The sequence below is a fragment of the Delphinus delphis genome, chromosome 14 (genome assembly GCF_949987515.2).
Source record: "Delphinus delphis chromosome 14, mDelDel1.2, whole genome shotgun sequence".
NCBI lineage: Eukaryota > Metazoa > Chordata > Mammalia > Artiodactyla > Delphinidae > Delphinus > Delphinus delphis.
This window is the reverse complement of record NC_082696.1, coordinates 78,519,880-78,537,223: the sequence shown is the minus strand read 5'-3', so window position 1 is coordinate 78,537,223 and position 17,344 is coordinate 78,519,880. Positions and strand designations below refer to the sequence as shown.

Below are 17,344 nucleotides of genomic sequence, written 5' to 3'. Positions count from 1 at the left end.
CCACATGGCATGTGGGATCTTAGTTGCCAGACCAGGGATCAAACCCGTGCCCCCTGCAGTGGAAGCCACTGGACGGCCAGGGAAGTCCCTGTCCTACATAGTTCTAAAATTCACATTTCTGAAATCAGACTCTGAAACACATGATTATTTAAGCTTCCTTTGAGTTACAGCTTTGATTTATAGCTCCTCATTTGATATAATAATGTTAGTATACATTTTTGATTGAAATTTAAAATAGAAAAGGGATGGAGACTTAAAAATCTTATTTTCATTGCAAACTTAGAGTTGAAAACAAAGTGATTTTTAAAATTCTGGGGAAGATGGACTTCCCTGGTGGCGCAATGGGTAAGAATCTGCCTGCCAAGGCAAGGGACACAGGTTCAAGCCCTGGTGCGGGAAGATCCCACATGCCGCGGAGCAACTAAGCCCGTGCGCTACAACTACTGAAGCCCGCGCACCTAGAACCCGTGCTCCGCAACAAGAGAAGTCACCGCAATGAGAAGCCCGCACACCACAACAAAGAGTAGCCCCCGCTTACTGCAACTAGAGAAAGCCCGCGTGCAGCAACAAAGACCCAACACAGCCAATAATAAATAAATAAAATAAATAAATTAAAAAAAAATTCTGGGGAAGATATTCAGCAAAGCATGCCTTTTTTTATAGTCACAAGAGTATGGTAGATATAATAGGATATTATAAATCTTAATCTTCAAAATGCATCATTCAAAAAGAACCATCTTGTATAGACATGCACTACATGCATTAAAATATATTGTTTTAATATGTGAACAAATGACTACTATTATCATTTTTATTTTGCCTTGCCTTGTAAACACAGTAAATAATTGTAAACCGAAACCAAACCTGATTCATTTTTACCTACCTATAAGGCTAAAAACTCTTCGAACACATAGAGTTGAAAAATTCCATTTTGCCCTTAAATTGTCAGCGGCCTGACCAGACAGGATCATACATAACCAACAGCCTAAATAAGGGACTGCAGATAAAAACCCGTTCTGGAAGGAATAAGAAGATCCGGAATTAATTATGGAGGGAGGAAGAACCAAAACAACATATACACACACACACATCCACCACCATGTGAAAGCAAAGGAGATACATAGCAGTATTCTGTTAATTTTTATATAATACAGCAAATAAGTCTGATTTTTCTAAGGATTATGGGATTCAGTTCAATGCAGTCCCAGAGAGCCTGTCTCAGAGGCAACCAGAGCTCCCATAGTGCAGTATGCTCAGGGTAATCTTGAATGTTATTTTGGGACTTGGGCTGTAGCTTCGGTGAGAGAAGACGTCCTCCTATTAGCCTATGGATTTTCCCCCCACGGGACAGTTTTCATTTAGTTATTTACTTTAAAAATAATTTTTATTATAAAATAAAATTCAGATAGAGAAAAGCACATAAGTCAAATGTATAGCTTAATGAATTATTCTAAAGTGAGCACCGTCTAGGTGCTGCTCGAAACTATACTGCTCTCTTCCGGCTTCTCGCTTGAGGATCCCCAGACCTGCTCCAACCGCTTCTACTGCATGATCGAGCTGGGCAGGGGCACTGATGAGGATGAAGTGACAGCGCTATCTGCAGACTTTGTTCCCTCCGTAGAGTGTCCCCATGGCTCCCCCAGCGGCAGCCCCAGTGGCCCTGGCCCACCTGGCTCCCTCTGCTGACGTCTAGTGGTTTTATTTTTGTCCTTCTGTCTAAGGCAGGATACAAGGGCCTCAAGTCCTATCCCTTTCCACATTTGACATGGGGTTTGAAGGTTGTGTATTGTGTTTTTTTTTGTTTATTTTGTTCCGAAATTAAAGTATGCAAAATCAAGATGCAGTTAAAAAAAAACAAACGTGGGCTTCCCTGGTGGCGCAGTGGTTGAGAGTCCGCCTGCCGATGCAGGGGACGCGGGTTCGTGACCCGGTCTGGGAAGATCCCACATGCCGCGGAGCGGCTGGGCCCATAAGCCATGGCTGCTGAGCCTGCGCGTCCGGAGCCTGTGCTCCGCAACGGGAGAGGCCACAACGGTGAGAGGCCCGCGTACCACAAAAAAAATAAAAAATAAAAATAAAAAAATAAATGAAGGCAATTAAGTACATATACTAATTACCAGTAAGCTATTGATATTTCATTCTTTCTATAGTTCTCCTGGGAAAATTGCAAATAGAAGCATCAGTGGAATGATCTTTAAATTTGCATGCAATTTGTCACTACAGTAGGAGACAGGCTCTGTTAACAGAGAGCTTAGGAAAAGCAAGGTTGCTTGCAACAAATCCGTCCCACGCTATTGGTAAAGCCTTATTTCAGGTTAACTTCTGTCAATGCAATTGGTGGATATATTTCAAGTATAATGGATCTCTTTTTTCAAAAGTAACTAGAGGAGTTCTTCACAGCTTAGCTGTTTGGGTGACGTTTAAGGTTCGGTCCATGTGGCCAGTGTTTTCAGTATGCCTTGGAAGTGAGGTGACGGAACAGTTCACTTTAACACTGTTGACAGCTCTAAGTCCTTGTAACCAATGCAGTTGTGCAGTCAGCCTTGCTATCATCACATTCACCACCCAGGCTTCTGCTTTACTTCCAGGGCTTCCACTCTGTGGCTGCGTAACAGTCCACTGTGGAATATACCATATTTTGTTTATCTATTCACCAGCTGATACATATTCGGGTGGTTTCCACGTTTTCATCATTACGAATAATGTTATGAACTTTTGTGTACATGTACATGTTTTTGTGTGCACAGATGTTTTCAGTTCTCTTGGGTATAGACCCAGGAATGGAATTTCTGGGTCATAATAATAACTTTATGTTTAACTTTCTGAGGAATTGCCAAACTGTTTTCCATAACAGCGACATCCCCACCAGCAATGTGTGAGGGTTCTGTTTCCTCTACATCCTCACCAACACTTGTTATTGGTTTTCTGATTCTAATAGGTGTGAAGTGGTATCTCATTATGGTTTTGTGTTCCATTTCTGTATATATATATATATATATATATATATATATATTGTTTTGGCAAATAAATTTTATTTTTTGACATCTTTATTGGAGTATAATTGCTTTACAATGGTGTGTTAGTTTCTACTGTATAACAAAGTGAATCAGCTATGTGTATACATATCTCCCCATATCCCCTCCCTCTTGCATCTCCCTCCCACCCTCCCTATCGCACCCCTCTAGGTGGTCACAAAGCACCGAGCTGATCTCCCTGTGCAGTGCAGCTCCCACTAGCTATCTATTTTACATTTGGTAGTGTATATACCAGCATAGTGAATGCTACTCTCTCACTTTGTCCTCCCAGCTTACCTTTCCTCCTCCCTGTGTCCTCAAGACCATTCTCTACGTCTGTGTCTTTATTCCTGTACTTCCCCTAGGTTCATCAGAACCTTTTTTTTTTAGATTCCATATATATGTGTTAGCACACGGTATTTGTTTCTCTCTTTCTGACTTACTTCACTCTGTATGACAGTCACTAGGTCCATCCACCTCACTACAAATAACTCAGTTTTGTTTCTTTTTATGGCTGAGTAATATTCCATTGTATATATGTGACACATCTTCTTTATCCATGCATCTGTCGATGGACGCTTAGGTTGCTTCCATGTCCTGGCTGTCATAAGCAGTGTTGCAATGAACATTGTGGTACATGACTCTTTTTGAATTATGGTTTTCTCTGGTATATGCCCAGTAGTGGGATTGCTGGATCATATGGTAATTCCATTTTTAGTTTTTTAAGAACCTCCATACTGTTCTCCATAGTGGCTGTATCAATTTACATTCCCACCAACAGTGCAAGAGGGTTCCCTTTTCTCCACACCCTCTCCAGCATTTATTGTTTGTAGATTTTTTGATGATGGCCATTCTGACCGGTGTGAGGTGGTACCTCATTGTAGTTTTGACTTGTATTTCTCTAATGATTAGTGATGTTGAGCATCCTTTCATGTGTTTGTTGGCAATCTGTATATCTTCTTTGGAGAAATGTCTATTTAGGTCTTCTGCCCATTTTTGGATTTTGTTGCTTATTTTTTTTTAAAATTAATTAATTTATTAGTTTTGGCTGTGTTGGGTCTTTGTTGCTGTGCACAGGCTTTCTCTAGCTGTGGCAAGCAGGGGCTACTCTTTGTTGTGGTGCATGGGCTTCCCATTGAAGTGGCTTCTCTTATTGTGGAGCACGGGCTCTAGGCACACGGGCTTCAGTAGTTGTGGCATGCGGGCTCAGTAGTTTTGGCTTGCGGGCTCTAGCGTGCAGACTCAGTAGTTGTGGCACACAGGCTTAGTTGTTCCGCGGCACGTGGGATCTTTCTGGACCAGGGCTCAAACCCGTGTCCCCTGCATTAGCAGGAAGATTCTTAACCACTACGCCACCAGGGAAGACCCTTGCTTGTTTTTTTGATATTGAGCTGCATGAGCTGCTTGTATATTTTGGAGATTAATCCTTTGTCAGTTGCTTCGTTTGCAAATATTTTCTCCCATTCTGAGGGTTGTCTTTTCATCCTGTTTATGGTTTCCTTTGCTGTGCAAACCATTGAGTAATAATGTTGAGCATCATTACCTGGGCTTATTGGTCACTTGCATATCTTTGGAGAAATGTCTATTCAAATCCTTTGCCCATTTAAAAAATTGGGTTATTTATCCTTCTATTATTGAGTTGTATAAATTCTTTATATATTTATCAGATATATGATTTGCAAATATTTTCTCCCATTCAGTGGGTTTTTATTCTCGATAGTGTCCTTTGAGGCACAAAAGTTTTCAATTTTGATGAAGCCCAATTTATCTATATTTTCCTTTGGTCATTGTGTGCTTTTGGTGTCATATGTAAGAAACCGTTGCCCAGCCCAAAGTCACAAAGATGGACACTTCTAAGAGTTTTATCATTTTAGCTGCTAACCTTCACATCTTTGATTTATCCTTCATCTTGAAGGCAAAAACACGACCAAATTTACTTACAAACTGTGCCTCTTTCTCTTTAGGTTTTTCTTCAGTCTCTTTAAAGACAAATTCCGTCAACATAGAGATAATAGGAATTGCCTCAGTTTGATGAGTTCAGAAGGAACTGGCAGTTTTAGTGGGGGGTCTGTCTCACACAGCTTTGCAACTATAGCTCTGCCAACACCTGGATAACACTGCAGAGTGACTTCTGTACAAGAACCTTGTGTCTCCCAACACCCCTCTTGGCTCCCAGCAGAGTCGGGCTACCATCCCAACGGAATATGGTACCACCTGCATTTATCATCTGAGATCCTGGCATGTTCCTGGGGACTAGTAAGACCTTCACAGTTAAAGGGCATACCAGCCAAGATACTCTGAATCAAGAGTTAACACACACAGAGGAAAGGAACAAGCAAGGCTAAAAAGAGCAGTCTCTAGAATTTAGTATATCAGAGTAAAATGGAAGATGAAAAATAACTGAGTCTCACATAGATAAAAACAAATTCTGTATACTCTCTATAAGAAGCAGATACTTATGTTTTCTTACCTCTTGAATATTGAACCTTAGGACCTCCTTCATATAAGTAGGCAATAAGGTCAATAAAGTATAAAAAGTCCAGTTGTAAGAAAAATGTGCAACTACAATAGCCCAAAGTGCTAGTGATTTCAGCATAGGTACCCATGGCACTGACTTCTGTGAAGAGAGCTGAAAAAGAAAAAAAAAAACAAAACAGGCATAATTAGGATAAGCTACAGCTATGTTCATGCTATGTTTAGATCTGTATCCGATCAGCTAAAATTCCATCTAGAATACGTTATCAACCTTGATTACTAAATCCCAGATTTTTAAACAACTCTTTTAAAGTATTAAACAGCAATAGAAACTCCATGATTCAGATCTGAAGAAAAAACAGAAATGTAATCTTAGAGCTAAAATGTCAAACTAAATACTCCTTACGAATGTCAGAAGTCACCTGCAATATTACTGTCTCCACCTAAAAAACAGAGGACAGTTTAATAATCAAATTCAGAGGCTGACATAAGGGCAAAGGAAAGAGATTAGAAGTCCTATTAGAATTCATATTTCATTCTCCCATCTTTATTCATTTACAATGATCTATAAGAACCGTGCAATAGAAGGTTTTTATGTAGCCATCTGGAGTAACGGTCTTCAAAGCAGGATGTAAGCACCCCAGCAAGATAATCCTCCATGGTGTGGAAAGACATAACAGATCTTCTATCTATACTCACTTTTATTGTACAAAGAGAAATTAAGCTCTATTAATGTTTAACAAATAGGTTGGCCCTGGAATATGTCAGACCATCACATGTTGTATGATCTCCCCAATGAAAAGGGGTTAATGGCATCCTTACTCGTTGGTCTGCCCTCGGTGTAATATTACAGCATGTTACAGTTTACATCTGCCTTTTAAAATGGATTTATGGATTTTATTAGCCAGTCTTAATTAAAACAAATCTACAAAATCAAACAATGTCTTCAAAAGATTCTTAAGGAGAAAGTAAACAGAAGTCTAATAATGTAAGCACGAGTGAACACCAAGAAAATAGTAGAATTGACACTTTTCCTCTTGAGTCCTTTGTCAGCTACCTCACCAAGCGAAATAATGGCAGGCTCATCAAATACACCGTATTGGGACTTCCCTGGTGGTGCAGTGATTAAGAATCCGCCTGCCAGTGCAGGGGACATGGGTTCAAGCCCTGGCCTGGGAAGATCCCACATGCCGTGGAGCCACTAAGCCCGTGCGCCACAACTACTGAGCCTGCGCGTCTGGAGCCTGTGCTCCGCAACAAGAGAAGCCGCCGCAATGAGAAGCCTGCGCACCACAACAAAGAGTAGCCCCTGCTCGCTGCAACTAGAGAAAGCCTGTGCACAGCAACAAAGACCCAATGCAGCCAATAAATAAATAAATAAATTTATTTAAAAAAATACACCGTATTCAAACACACTGGTCCCATTAAACAACATATCATTACTAATTTTAAGTGATAAAAAGGTTTCTCCTATTAAAATTCAAAAATGATGTACATACTGTTTATTTCACCTTACTCACCCTTTAAAGAGCCTATCTTTATGGACGTTTTATAACGTCCATACGTACAGCAGTGCATGTAGATAACTGTAAAAACATGCATATATTCAGGTTGTTAAGCCCCTGTCCCCATTGCTTTATTGATGCATGATTAAGTAAAGCCTGAAGACCACTGGCCTGGGAAATCAGTTCCTTACATTTCCTATATCCTGAGGCTCTGCTGTGTCTTCCTCAAAAGCTAGAGCAATCTATGTTTCTACCTCCAGGTTCACTATTATTTCAAAAAGAGGAAGAACCCCCCCAAAAAAAAAAAAAAAAAAAAAGGAAGAACCAGTATTAACCTTCTTGTGGCCTTTTTCTAGGGACTTTCGTTGTGACTTGGTAGATATGCTCTTGTGTTCTCCACTATGTCAAAGATGTAGGGGAGGTGGGAGCAGAGAAGGAGAGGGGACATTTATTCTTACATAGCAGTGGTTCTCGATTCCAGCTACGCTTCAGAATCACCTTTGACACTTCAAAATTACAGATGGCTGTGTTCTACCCCAGACCTGCTGAATCAAAGCCAAAGCCAAACTTCTGAGTGGAGGGCCAAGGCATATATTTTATTTATTTATTTATTTATCAAAAGGGATTCATTTTTCTTTTATTTATTTATTTGTTGCTTATTTAGTTTTGGCTGCACTGGGTTTTCGTTGCTGCGCGCGGGCTTTCTCTAGTTGCAGTGAGCAGGGGCTACTCTTTGTTGCGGTGCGCAGGCTTCTCATTGCGGTGGCTTCTCTTGCGGAGCACGGGCTCTAGGCGTGGAGGCTTCAGTAGTTGTGGCTCGCGGGCTCTAGAGCAAGGCATATATTTTAAAAAGCTTCCCTGGTGATTCTACACAGCAGTGGTTCCCAAACTTTGCTGCACATCAGAATCACCGGGGGAGCTTAAAACACTCCAATATTACACTGAGACCAATTAAATCAGGTTGGGAGGCGTGTAGGAGGTAGGTGGCTGTATTTTTTAAAGATCCCCAGGTGATTTCAAAGTGTAGCAAACTTTGGGATCCTCTGCTGTAGTAATTAAAGAATTCTGCAACCTCCCCCCTGCCCTCTGCCACCCCTTGCTTGAAAATCTTAGGACAAAGAGGGAGGAAAAAACCAGTCTAGAGATTTTAGAGTTTAAAGGAATTTGGAATATAGCTCTTTTTACATGGCTGTGAAACTCACAAAGGAAACGAAATCACACTTCTGTGTTGAAAGATACGAGCTTAAATGTATCTGATCTCTGAAAACTAAATATATTCTGAATAAGGTATTCCCCCCTCCTGGAAATATAAACTTTAATGTGAAATATGTAATAATTTTAAGACTCGTGCTGCATGTATTTACACTTACTGACGGTGATGTTTTAGAAGCTCTGATAATAGCTTTCGTAGCTCTTCACCAGTATTTAGGCGTAATCTTGCTTGTACAAATGAAGCAAAACTGAAGCAAACTGAGCCATACTGGAATATTTTTGCAGTATATCAATTGAATTTTTGATAATCTGATGTTTCTGGAGAATCACTCAACCATAACCAGCTATATGTGGAGAGTGATGTCAGCAAGATGGCCAAATAATATGTCCCCTACTGGTATCCATTGTCCTCTACCCCCAGCAACAATCTGGCATCCATCCACGGGCAAAAGTGCCTTTCTGGGGGCAGAGGGATCTAGAAACATGTCAAGGGACCTGGCAGGAGTCACGCATGCCTGTGTGTTATGTAAAAGACATACAGATCTTGCTCCCAGCTGTGAACCCTGAAGTAGCCTGTGAACCAGCTCTAGCCTCTCTTGGCTGGGAGCAAATTTTCTTTAGATATTTGAGTAAGGGAATTTCTGAAGGAACAATCAATGAGGTCTTGGATCTTGTATAGAGAATGCATCATTAAATTAGCAATAATAGCCCATACAGCTTTTTCTTCATACAAGTTGAAGCAGAAAAGGACAAAACAAAAATGTATTTGTTGTCAGATGAGCAAATTCTTCTAGACTATAAAGGAAGGGTAAGGATATTCAACAACATTTGAGTATCTTCTATGTGCAACTTCACAAAAAAAAAGTCTTCCTGTCAAATGCAAATAAAAGCAAATTGGTTTAGAAAAAGCTGCATGCAATACATGTTCTTAAGTTAGGTCAACTAAATATTCAAGCCAGAGCCCTCATTTGCTTAAGGCTGCAAAATTGTACACTCTTTCTAAAAGGTATAAAAGAGAAGCAAAACAGTTATAAAACATGCTGTTCTCAAGACTTAAGTAAAGGGACTTCCCTGGTGGTCCAGTGTCTAAGACTCCATGCTCCCAATGCAGGGGGCCTGCATTTGATCCCTGGTCAGGTAACTAGATCCCACATGCCGCAACTAAGAGTCCACATGCTGCAATTAAAGAACCTGCATGCTGCAATGAAGACTGAAGATCCTGTGTGCTGCAACTAAGGCCCAGCACAGCCAAATAAATAAATAAATAAATATTAAAAAAAAAAAGACTTAAGTAAAGAAAAGAAAAAAACCAAAAGCAGATCTACTCCCACATGCTACAACTAAGAGTCCACATGCTGCAACTAAAGAACCTGCATGCTGCAACGAAGATCGAAGATCCTGCATGCTGCAACTAAGACCTGGCTCAGCCAAATAAATAAATAAATGTTTTTAAAAAAAGACTTAAGAAAAGAAAAAAACCAATACGAGATCTCTTGAGAAAAGAAAACTTCAATGGGTAAAGGGGTAATGTCTTAAAAATTTTTTTAAAAAGAGACCTTCATATAATGTGTTCTTGGATTGGAAGAATTAATATTGTTAAAATGACCATACTACCCAAGGCAATCTACAGATTCAATGCACTCCCTATCAGAATACCAATGGCTTTTTTGCACAGAACCAGAACAAATAATTTTAAAATTTGTATGGAAACATAAAAGACCTCAAATATCCAAAACAATCTTGAGAAAGAAGAACAGAGCTGGAGGAATGTGCTCCTGACTTCAGACTATTATAAAGTTATAGTAATCAAAACAGTATGGTACTGGCACAAAAACAGACACATAGATCAATGGAACCAAATAGAAAGCCCAGAAATAAATCCAGGCACTTATGGTCAATTAATCTACAACAATGGGGGCAAGAATATACAATGGAGAAAAGACAGTCTCTTCAATAAGCAATGCTGGGAAAACTGGACAGCTACATGTAAAAGAAAAAATGATAACATTCTGTAACACCAGACACAAAAATAATAACTAAAAATGGATTAAAGACCTAAATGTAAGACTGGATACCATAAAATTCCTAGAGGAAAACATAGGCAGAACACCCTCTGACATAAATTGTAGCAATATTTTCTTGGATCTGTTTTCTAAAGCCAAGTAAATAAAAGCAAAAATAAACAAATGGGACCTAATGAAACTTAAAAGCTTTTGCACAGCAAAGGAAACCATCAACAAAACGAAAAGACAACCTACTGAATGAGAGAATATATTTGCAAATGATATGACTGATAAGGGGTTAATATCCAACATATATACACAGCTCATACAACTCAACATCAAAAAAACAAACAATCCAATAAAAAATGGAAAGAAGACATAAATAGACACTTCTCCAAAGAAGACATACAGATGGCCAAGAGGCACATGAAAAGATGTTCAACATTGCTAAATATTAGAGAAATGCAAATCAAAACTACAATGAGGGGACTTCCCTGGTGGTCCAGCAGGTAAGACTCCGTGCTCCCAACGCAGGGGGCCTGGGTTTGAGCCCTGGTCAGGGAACTAGATCTCACATACCGCAACTAAGAGTCTGCATGCCACAACTAAAAGATCCCGTATGTCGCAGCTAAATATTCTGCATGCTGCAACTAAAAAAAAAAAGATCCTGCATGCTGCAACTAAAGATCCTTCATGCCACAACTAAAGATGCTGCACACTGCAATGAAGATCCCACATGAAGATCCTGCGTGCAGCAACGAAGACCTCACGTGCTGCAACTAAGACCCAGGGCAGCCAAATAAATAATAAATATTTAAAAAAACTACAATGAGATACACCTCACACCAGTCAAAATGGCTATCATCAAAAAATCCACAAGCAATAAATGCTGGAGAAGGTGTGGAGAGATGAGAACCCTCTTGCACTGTTGTTGGGAATGTAAATTGGTGCAGCCACTATGGAGAACAGTATGGAGGTTCCTTAAAAAACTAAAAATAGAGCTACCATATGACTCTGCAATCCCACTCCTGGGCATATATCTGGAGAAAAATATGGTCCGAAAGGATACATGCACCCCAGTGTTCATTGGAGCACTGTTTACAATAGCCAAGACATGGAAGCAACCTAAATGTCCATCGACAGAGGAATGGATAAAGAGATATGGTTAACATACACAATGGAATACTATTCAGCTGTAAAAAAGAATGAAATTTTGCCATTTGTAGCACCATGGATGGACTTGGAGGGCATTATGCTAAGTGAAATAAGTCAGACAGAGGAAGACAAATACTGTATGATATCATTAGTTGTGGAATCTAAAAAAAATACAACAAACTAGTGAAGATAACAAAAAAGAAGCAGACTCACAGATATAGAGAAAAAACTAATGATTATCAGTGGGGAGAGGGAAGGGGGGAGGGGCATCATAAGGGTAGGGGATAAAGAGGTACAAACTATTAGGTATAAAATAAGCTACAAGGATATATTGTGCAACATGGGGAATATAGCCAATATTTTATAATAACTATAAATGGAGCATAACCTTTAAAAATTGTGAATCATTATATTGTATACCTGTAACTTACATAATACTGTACATCAACTATACTTCAATTTAAAAAAAAAAAGAGAGAGAGGCATTGCTTTGGGGAAAATCCCCGGTGTTCTCCTTACTCGTTGCAAGTAATAATAAATCCTTCCTTCTACATCTGAAAAAAAAAAAAAAAAGGGACATCTTCAACACAGAGCAGTAGTTGATGATCTTAAAGCACTCACTAGTTACTTACTATAGGCAGTCTATCCATGAGCTAGTCATGAGCTGGCCTTCTGAGTTTACCTGCAGAGTGCCCTGAAGATTTTATTCCTCTCTTGTAACATTTCTGAATCAGAATTAGAACTATACATGCTGTCATAAATGTAGAATCTACTTATTGCAAGAATGAAATCACATTTCTGCCTATAAGTACAGGCTTTTCTTAGCTGGATAACTGAGAGAGCATTATAACTGGAGCCCCTGCTTGTCTGGCTCGGAACTTCTCTCCACACAGCTGTTAGCGTAAGCTTTATAAAACTCAAACTTCACTCTGTCACCTCAAGCTTACAAACAGTTCATGGCATCCCAGTGCCTAAAGGATAAAGTCTAAGCTCTTCAGCGGGGTGTACCGGACGCTCCATGATCAGGCTTCTGCCCACGCCCTACAATCTCCTGCCACTATCTGCCTTTGCCTTTTACCTGCAGCAATACCTGACTCCTGGCACTATCCTGGCAGGTACGACTCTCTCTCCTCTGTCTCTGCTTATACCACATCCTTGGCCTGGGATGCCCGCACATCTCTCACTCTCCCAATTTGCCTGGTTAACTCCAACTTCTCTTTCAGGATTGTGCAGATACAGCCTTTACCAGTAAGAAAGAAACAAGCAGCCTCTGGCTGCTGTCACCTGAGCTGGCCTGCTTCTAACAGCTGGGCCACAGTGTGCTCCATTGACTGTGAACAAAGTCACTCTATAAGAATGATGGGGCTTCCCTGGTGGCGCAGTGGTTGCGAGTCCGCCTGCCGATGCTAGGGGACACGGGTTCGTGCCCCGGTCCGGGAAGATCCCACATGCCGCGGAGCGGCTGGGCCCGTGAGACATGGCTGCTGAGCCTGCGCATCCGGAGCCTGTGCTCGCAACGGGAGAGGCCACGACAGTGAGAGGCCCGCGTACCGCAAAAAAAAAAAAAAAAAAAAGAGAATGATGGAATGAGACAAATAGGCCACTCCTTAATCACCTCTGAGCACAGACGAAAACAAAATCTATGAGGACTTCCCTGGAGGTCCAGTGGTTAAGACTCTGGGCTCCCAATGCAGGGGGCATAGTTTCGATCTGTGGTCAGGGAACTAAGATCCAGCATGCCGCTCAGTGTGGTCAAAAAAAAAAAAAAAAACACCCCCCAAAAACAAAACAACAACAACAAAACAAGAAGGTATGATGAACCACACAAAGGCGCAAAACCTTCCTCTCCCAGCTAATGTGAGTCACTACTGCTTCCTAACACAAGTCTAAGCTATAACAAGCTGCCCTCTACTCTCTCGCTGGGATGCCCTGTGGTTCCTCATGGTGTGCTTTCTTCTTCACTGCAGCAAAACAAGAAACGCCGTGTTCACACTGGCAGCACATGTACTAAAACTGGAACAATACAGAGAAGATTAGCACGGCCCCTGCACAAGGATGACAGGCAAATTCACGAAGCGTTCCACACTTAAAAAGAAAAAAAAAAAAAAAAGGAAGAAAGAAAGAAACACCTTTGTTCAACTACAGGTATGTTGCTGACAGTCTTTGGCCAGAGACCATCAACACCAGAGCTTTTCCTATCTGTTCCTAGGCTGGCTGAAGACCCCTGCCTTCTCTGTACCAACGATGCACTGTGTAACCTGTAGCACAGCACTGTTCAGCCTGTATTATATTGAAATTCTGTTCATCCATGTCTGTCTCCCTCTGGAGATCACAGGTCCCACAGGAACCATGTCTTGTTCATTCCCTCTCTTTGATTAATTTTTTAGTCCTCAGTACCTGACAAAGAACCTAGGACACAGTAAGCTTTCAAGGAAGTTTAAGGAATGAATGAAGTACAGCAGATGCTGAACATTTCTTGGATCCAAGATTTAAAAGTGGAGCTTCATGTAACACAGTATTTTATGACATTTTCAACTACAATGTCATTTGGTTTAAGAATGCAGTTTGGAGTTCTATGAAACCTAATTCCGCTAATTCCTCTTGCTTCTGACTATTCCAATTTCTGAAGCATATGGAAAAACAAATTAACCTTAGGTTTGGATAATGGACAGATTTAGGCATATATTAAGCTAGCTTTAAAAAAAACTAAATAAACTAAAAGGTTTCATAAGTCCACAAAAAGAATGATAAAAATGAAGTTTTAGAAGAAGGAAATTAATCATCAATGCTGAAAAAGTGTGAGAAAACATATCAAGTTTTTTAAAAAATTGAAGTATAGTTGACTTACAATATTATATTAGTTTCAGGTGTACAAAAGAGTAATTCAGTATTTTTATAGCTTATGCTCCATACGAAGTTATTATAAAATGTTGACTACATTCCTGTGCTGTGCATTACATCCTTGTAACTTACTTATTTTACCTGATAGTTTGTACCTCTTAATCCCCTTCACCTAACTTGCCTCTGCCCCGACCCCTCTCCCTCTGGTAAGCACTAGTTTGTTCTCTGTATCTGTGAGCCTGTTTCTGTTTAATATTTGTTCATTTGTTTTATTTTTTAGATTCCACATATAAATAAAAAGACATAGTATTTGTCTTTCTCTGTCTGACTTATTTCACTAAGCATAATACCCTCCAGGTCCATCCATGTTGCTGCAAATGGCAAAATTTTATTCTTTTTTATGGCCAAGTAATATTCCATTGTATATATAAGATATATCAAGTTTTATGTGGCAAGACCCATTTACAATGCATTTAAGTCTTTTAATCTGTTCCTTAGTGAGAAAAAGTGGGTGATTCATTTGATTAACATCTCAGAGAACACTGAGATCTCAAAGTAACTTTCTTTATTACATTGGTGATTTCTTCCAGATTTTTGTCAACCTTTGGCAAAGACCAAGCGATGCCATATTTCTTAAAATTCAGCAGTTTATAGAGATCTTTGTAGCAAATTGTAAAACTTAAAAAGAAATGCGGGACTTCCTTGGTGGCACAGTGGTTAAGAATCCGCCTGCCAATGCAGGGCACATGGGTTTGAGCCCTGGTCCAGGAAGATCCCACATGCTGCAGAGCAACTAAGCCCGTGAGCCACAACTACGGAGCCCGTGTGCCTAGAGCCCGTGCTCCGCAGCAAGAGAAGCCACCGCAATGGGAAGCCTGCGCACCACAACAAAGAGTAGCCCCCACTCGCTGCAACTAGAGAAAGCCTGTGAGCAGCAACAAAGACCCAATGCAGCCAAAAAAAAAAGGAAATGTGAGTGAGTAAATGTTTAATTACTGTCTGGTTTACTATATATAAAAATTGAAAATATCAGTAATAATAACTCAGTGGGCAAGAAAAGTCTTACACGAAATATTTTATGTTCTTAAACAAATAAAGTGATTATGAAGCCATTAACAATGCTAAAGAAAAGACTGTATATATTTTAGTTTTCCTAATGTTTTAATGTTCTTCTTTTATTCCCACCAAAAGGCAAATATTTTGTCCCCATGGCTTGAGAATTTATGATAAATTATGTATTAAATTATGATACATAATTTATCATAAATTAAATTATGATAGACTATTAAATTATGATAGACTTTTATTTCTGACTTGCTATTGTGCTCAATTAAGTGAAACAAATCTTACTTTAGTTAAGTATAAATTTTTCCTGAACGGCTACCCTAGAGGAGCAGACAGGTGTATATCATATTATATTATTATATATCACAATAAATGTGCTGTCCTTGTTAAATCACACTCTAAAATACAGATAAAAACACACTAGTTTTCTAACAACTAGCATTTAGGGTATAGCTATAAGATTCCTTCTGTAAATAACACATCTTATTTTCTACTAATTAAGAAGACAAAGGAGGCTCACTTGATAATCATTACTCTAGAAGGTTTAAAATGATTTAGAAAAGTAATTTTTCATAGATTTAAACTAGATTTAAATAAATTCCTAGATTTTAAATTTCATAGATTTAAACTAGAAAGAATTGACATTTCTTGGACAAAACAGTACTTTGTAGATTAATTAATTCGCCTGCTCTACTTTGCCTAGAGTGTGCACAACAGAAATATCTATTAAAAAAACTGGTATCTTAATTCTGAAGAAAAAAAAGATTCTGAAATTATTTTTAAAATGTGCCAAAGTCCTTACCTGATTTCTTAATGATGAAAGAATGTATTCCTTTTCATAGGGGGAGATTGTCTTGTGAGTTTCTGGTGTATCACTAACTAACCAGATCCACAAAATAAACCAAATGATTCCAACTATACCTTAAAATAGAAAAATAAGAGGTAAATGAAATTAGTATGCACCAACAGCAATTTTTCTGTCTTGAAAAAATTATGTCATTATAAACTTAATGAAAAATTGGTTTCAGCTTTGTTTTCAAGTTCTTCTCATAATTCTTTAATGGGATAACTGCTATTTGTATTATCTCCTATAAATTTTTAAGAGGAAAAACTTTTTTAAAAAATTGCAGTATAACTGACATATAACATTACATTAGTTTCAAGTGTACGACAAAATGATTTGATATTTATATACACTGTGAAATAATCACCACATGTCTGGCTACCATCTATCACCATACAAAATTACAAACATTTTTTTTTCTTGTGATGAGAACTTTTAGGATTTATTCTCTTGGCAACTTTCAAGTATGTACCACAGGGACTTCCCTGGTGGCGCAGTGGTTCAGAATCCGCCTGCCAATACAGGGGACACGGGTTTGATCCCTGGTCCGGGAAGATCCCACATGCCGTGGAGCAACTAAGCCCGTGTGCCACAACTACTGAGCCTGCGCTCTAGAGCCCACGAGCCACAACTACTGAGCCCGCATGCCACAACTACTGAAACCTGTGCGCCTAGAGCCCGTGCTCCACAACAAGAGAAGCCACCGCAAGGAAAAGCCCGTGCACTGCAACGAAGAGTAGCCCTCATTCGCCGCAACTAGAGAAAGCCCACTACAGCAACGAAGACCCAATGCAGCCAAAAAAAAAAAGAAAAAAGTATGTACCACAATATCACTGTGCTGTACATTACATCCCCATGACTTATTTATTTTTAATGGGAAGTTTGCACCTGAAGAGAACAACTTTTAACCACATGACTCTGCCTATCAGGGCCTACCAGACAAACCTTTTAAAAAATAAAAGTTTACAATCTATTATTTCCACAGGTATCTGCTTTTGTTTATTGATGTTTTTTGTTTTGATTGCAGCTATATTTCCTGCATAAATGTTTACATGGCAATCTAATTTATTAAATATGTGTATCGTCCTGCTATTGAGATTGGGAAATGAAAGGCCCTGGGACTAAACAAAGAAACAAAAAAGATTAAAACTACCAAGTGAGAGCATCCTACTTTGTTTGAGAAGAAATATTTTCAAAATATACATCTTTTATAATAAACAACACAGCAGT

General features: G+C 39.3%; 1 protein-coding gene and 1 non-coding gene across 3 annotated transcripts in view; one reads left to right on the top strand and one right to left on the bottom strand.

Annotated features, from left to right (window-relative positions):
- SLC17A5 (solute carrier family 17 member 5) overlaps positions 1-17,344 on the bottom strand; it is a 58,301-nt gene that overhangs the window by 21,167 nt on the left and 19,790 nt on the right. For both annotated transcript variants that reach the window (XM_060030353.1, XM_060030354.1), the window contains exons 6-8: positions 16,073-16,191; positions 5,485-5,643; positions 884-1,016 (exon numbers count right to left, since the gene is read on the bottom strand). In XM_060030353.1, the coding sequence (XP_059886336.1) occupies positions 884-1,016; positions 5,485-5,643; positions 16,073-16,191 (411 nt within the window). The remainder of the gene's footprint in view (positions 1-883; positions 1,017-5,484; positions 5,644-16,072; positions 16,192-17,344) is intronic.
- Positions 13,348-13,454, top strand: LOC132437450 (U6 spliceosomal RNA). Its single transcript, XR_009522033.1, has one exon. It is a non-coding gene; the product is annotated as a U6 spliceosomal RNA (small nuclear RNA).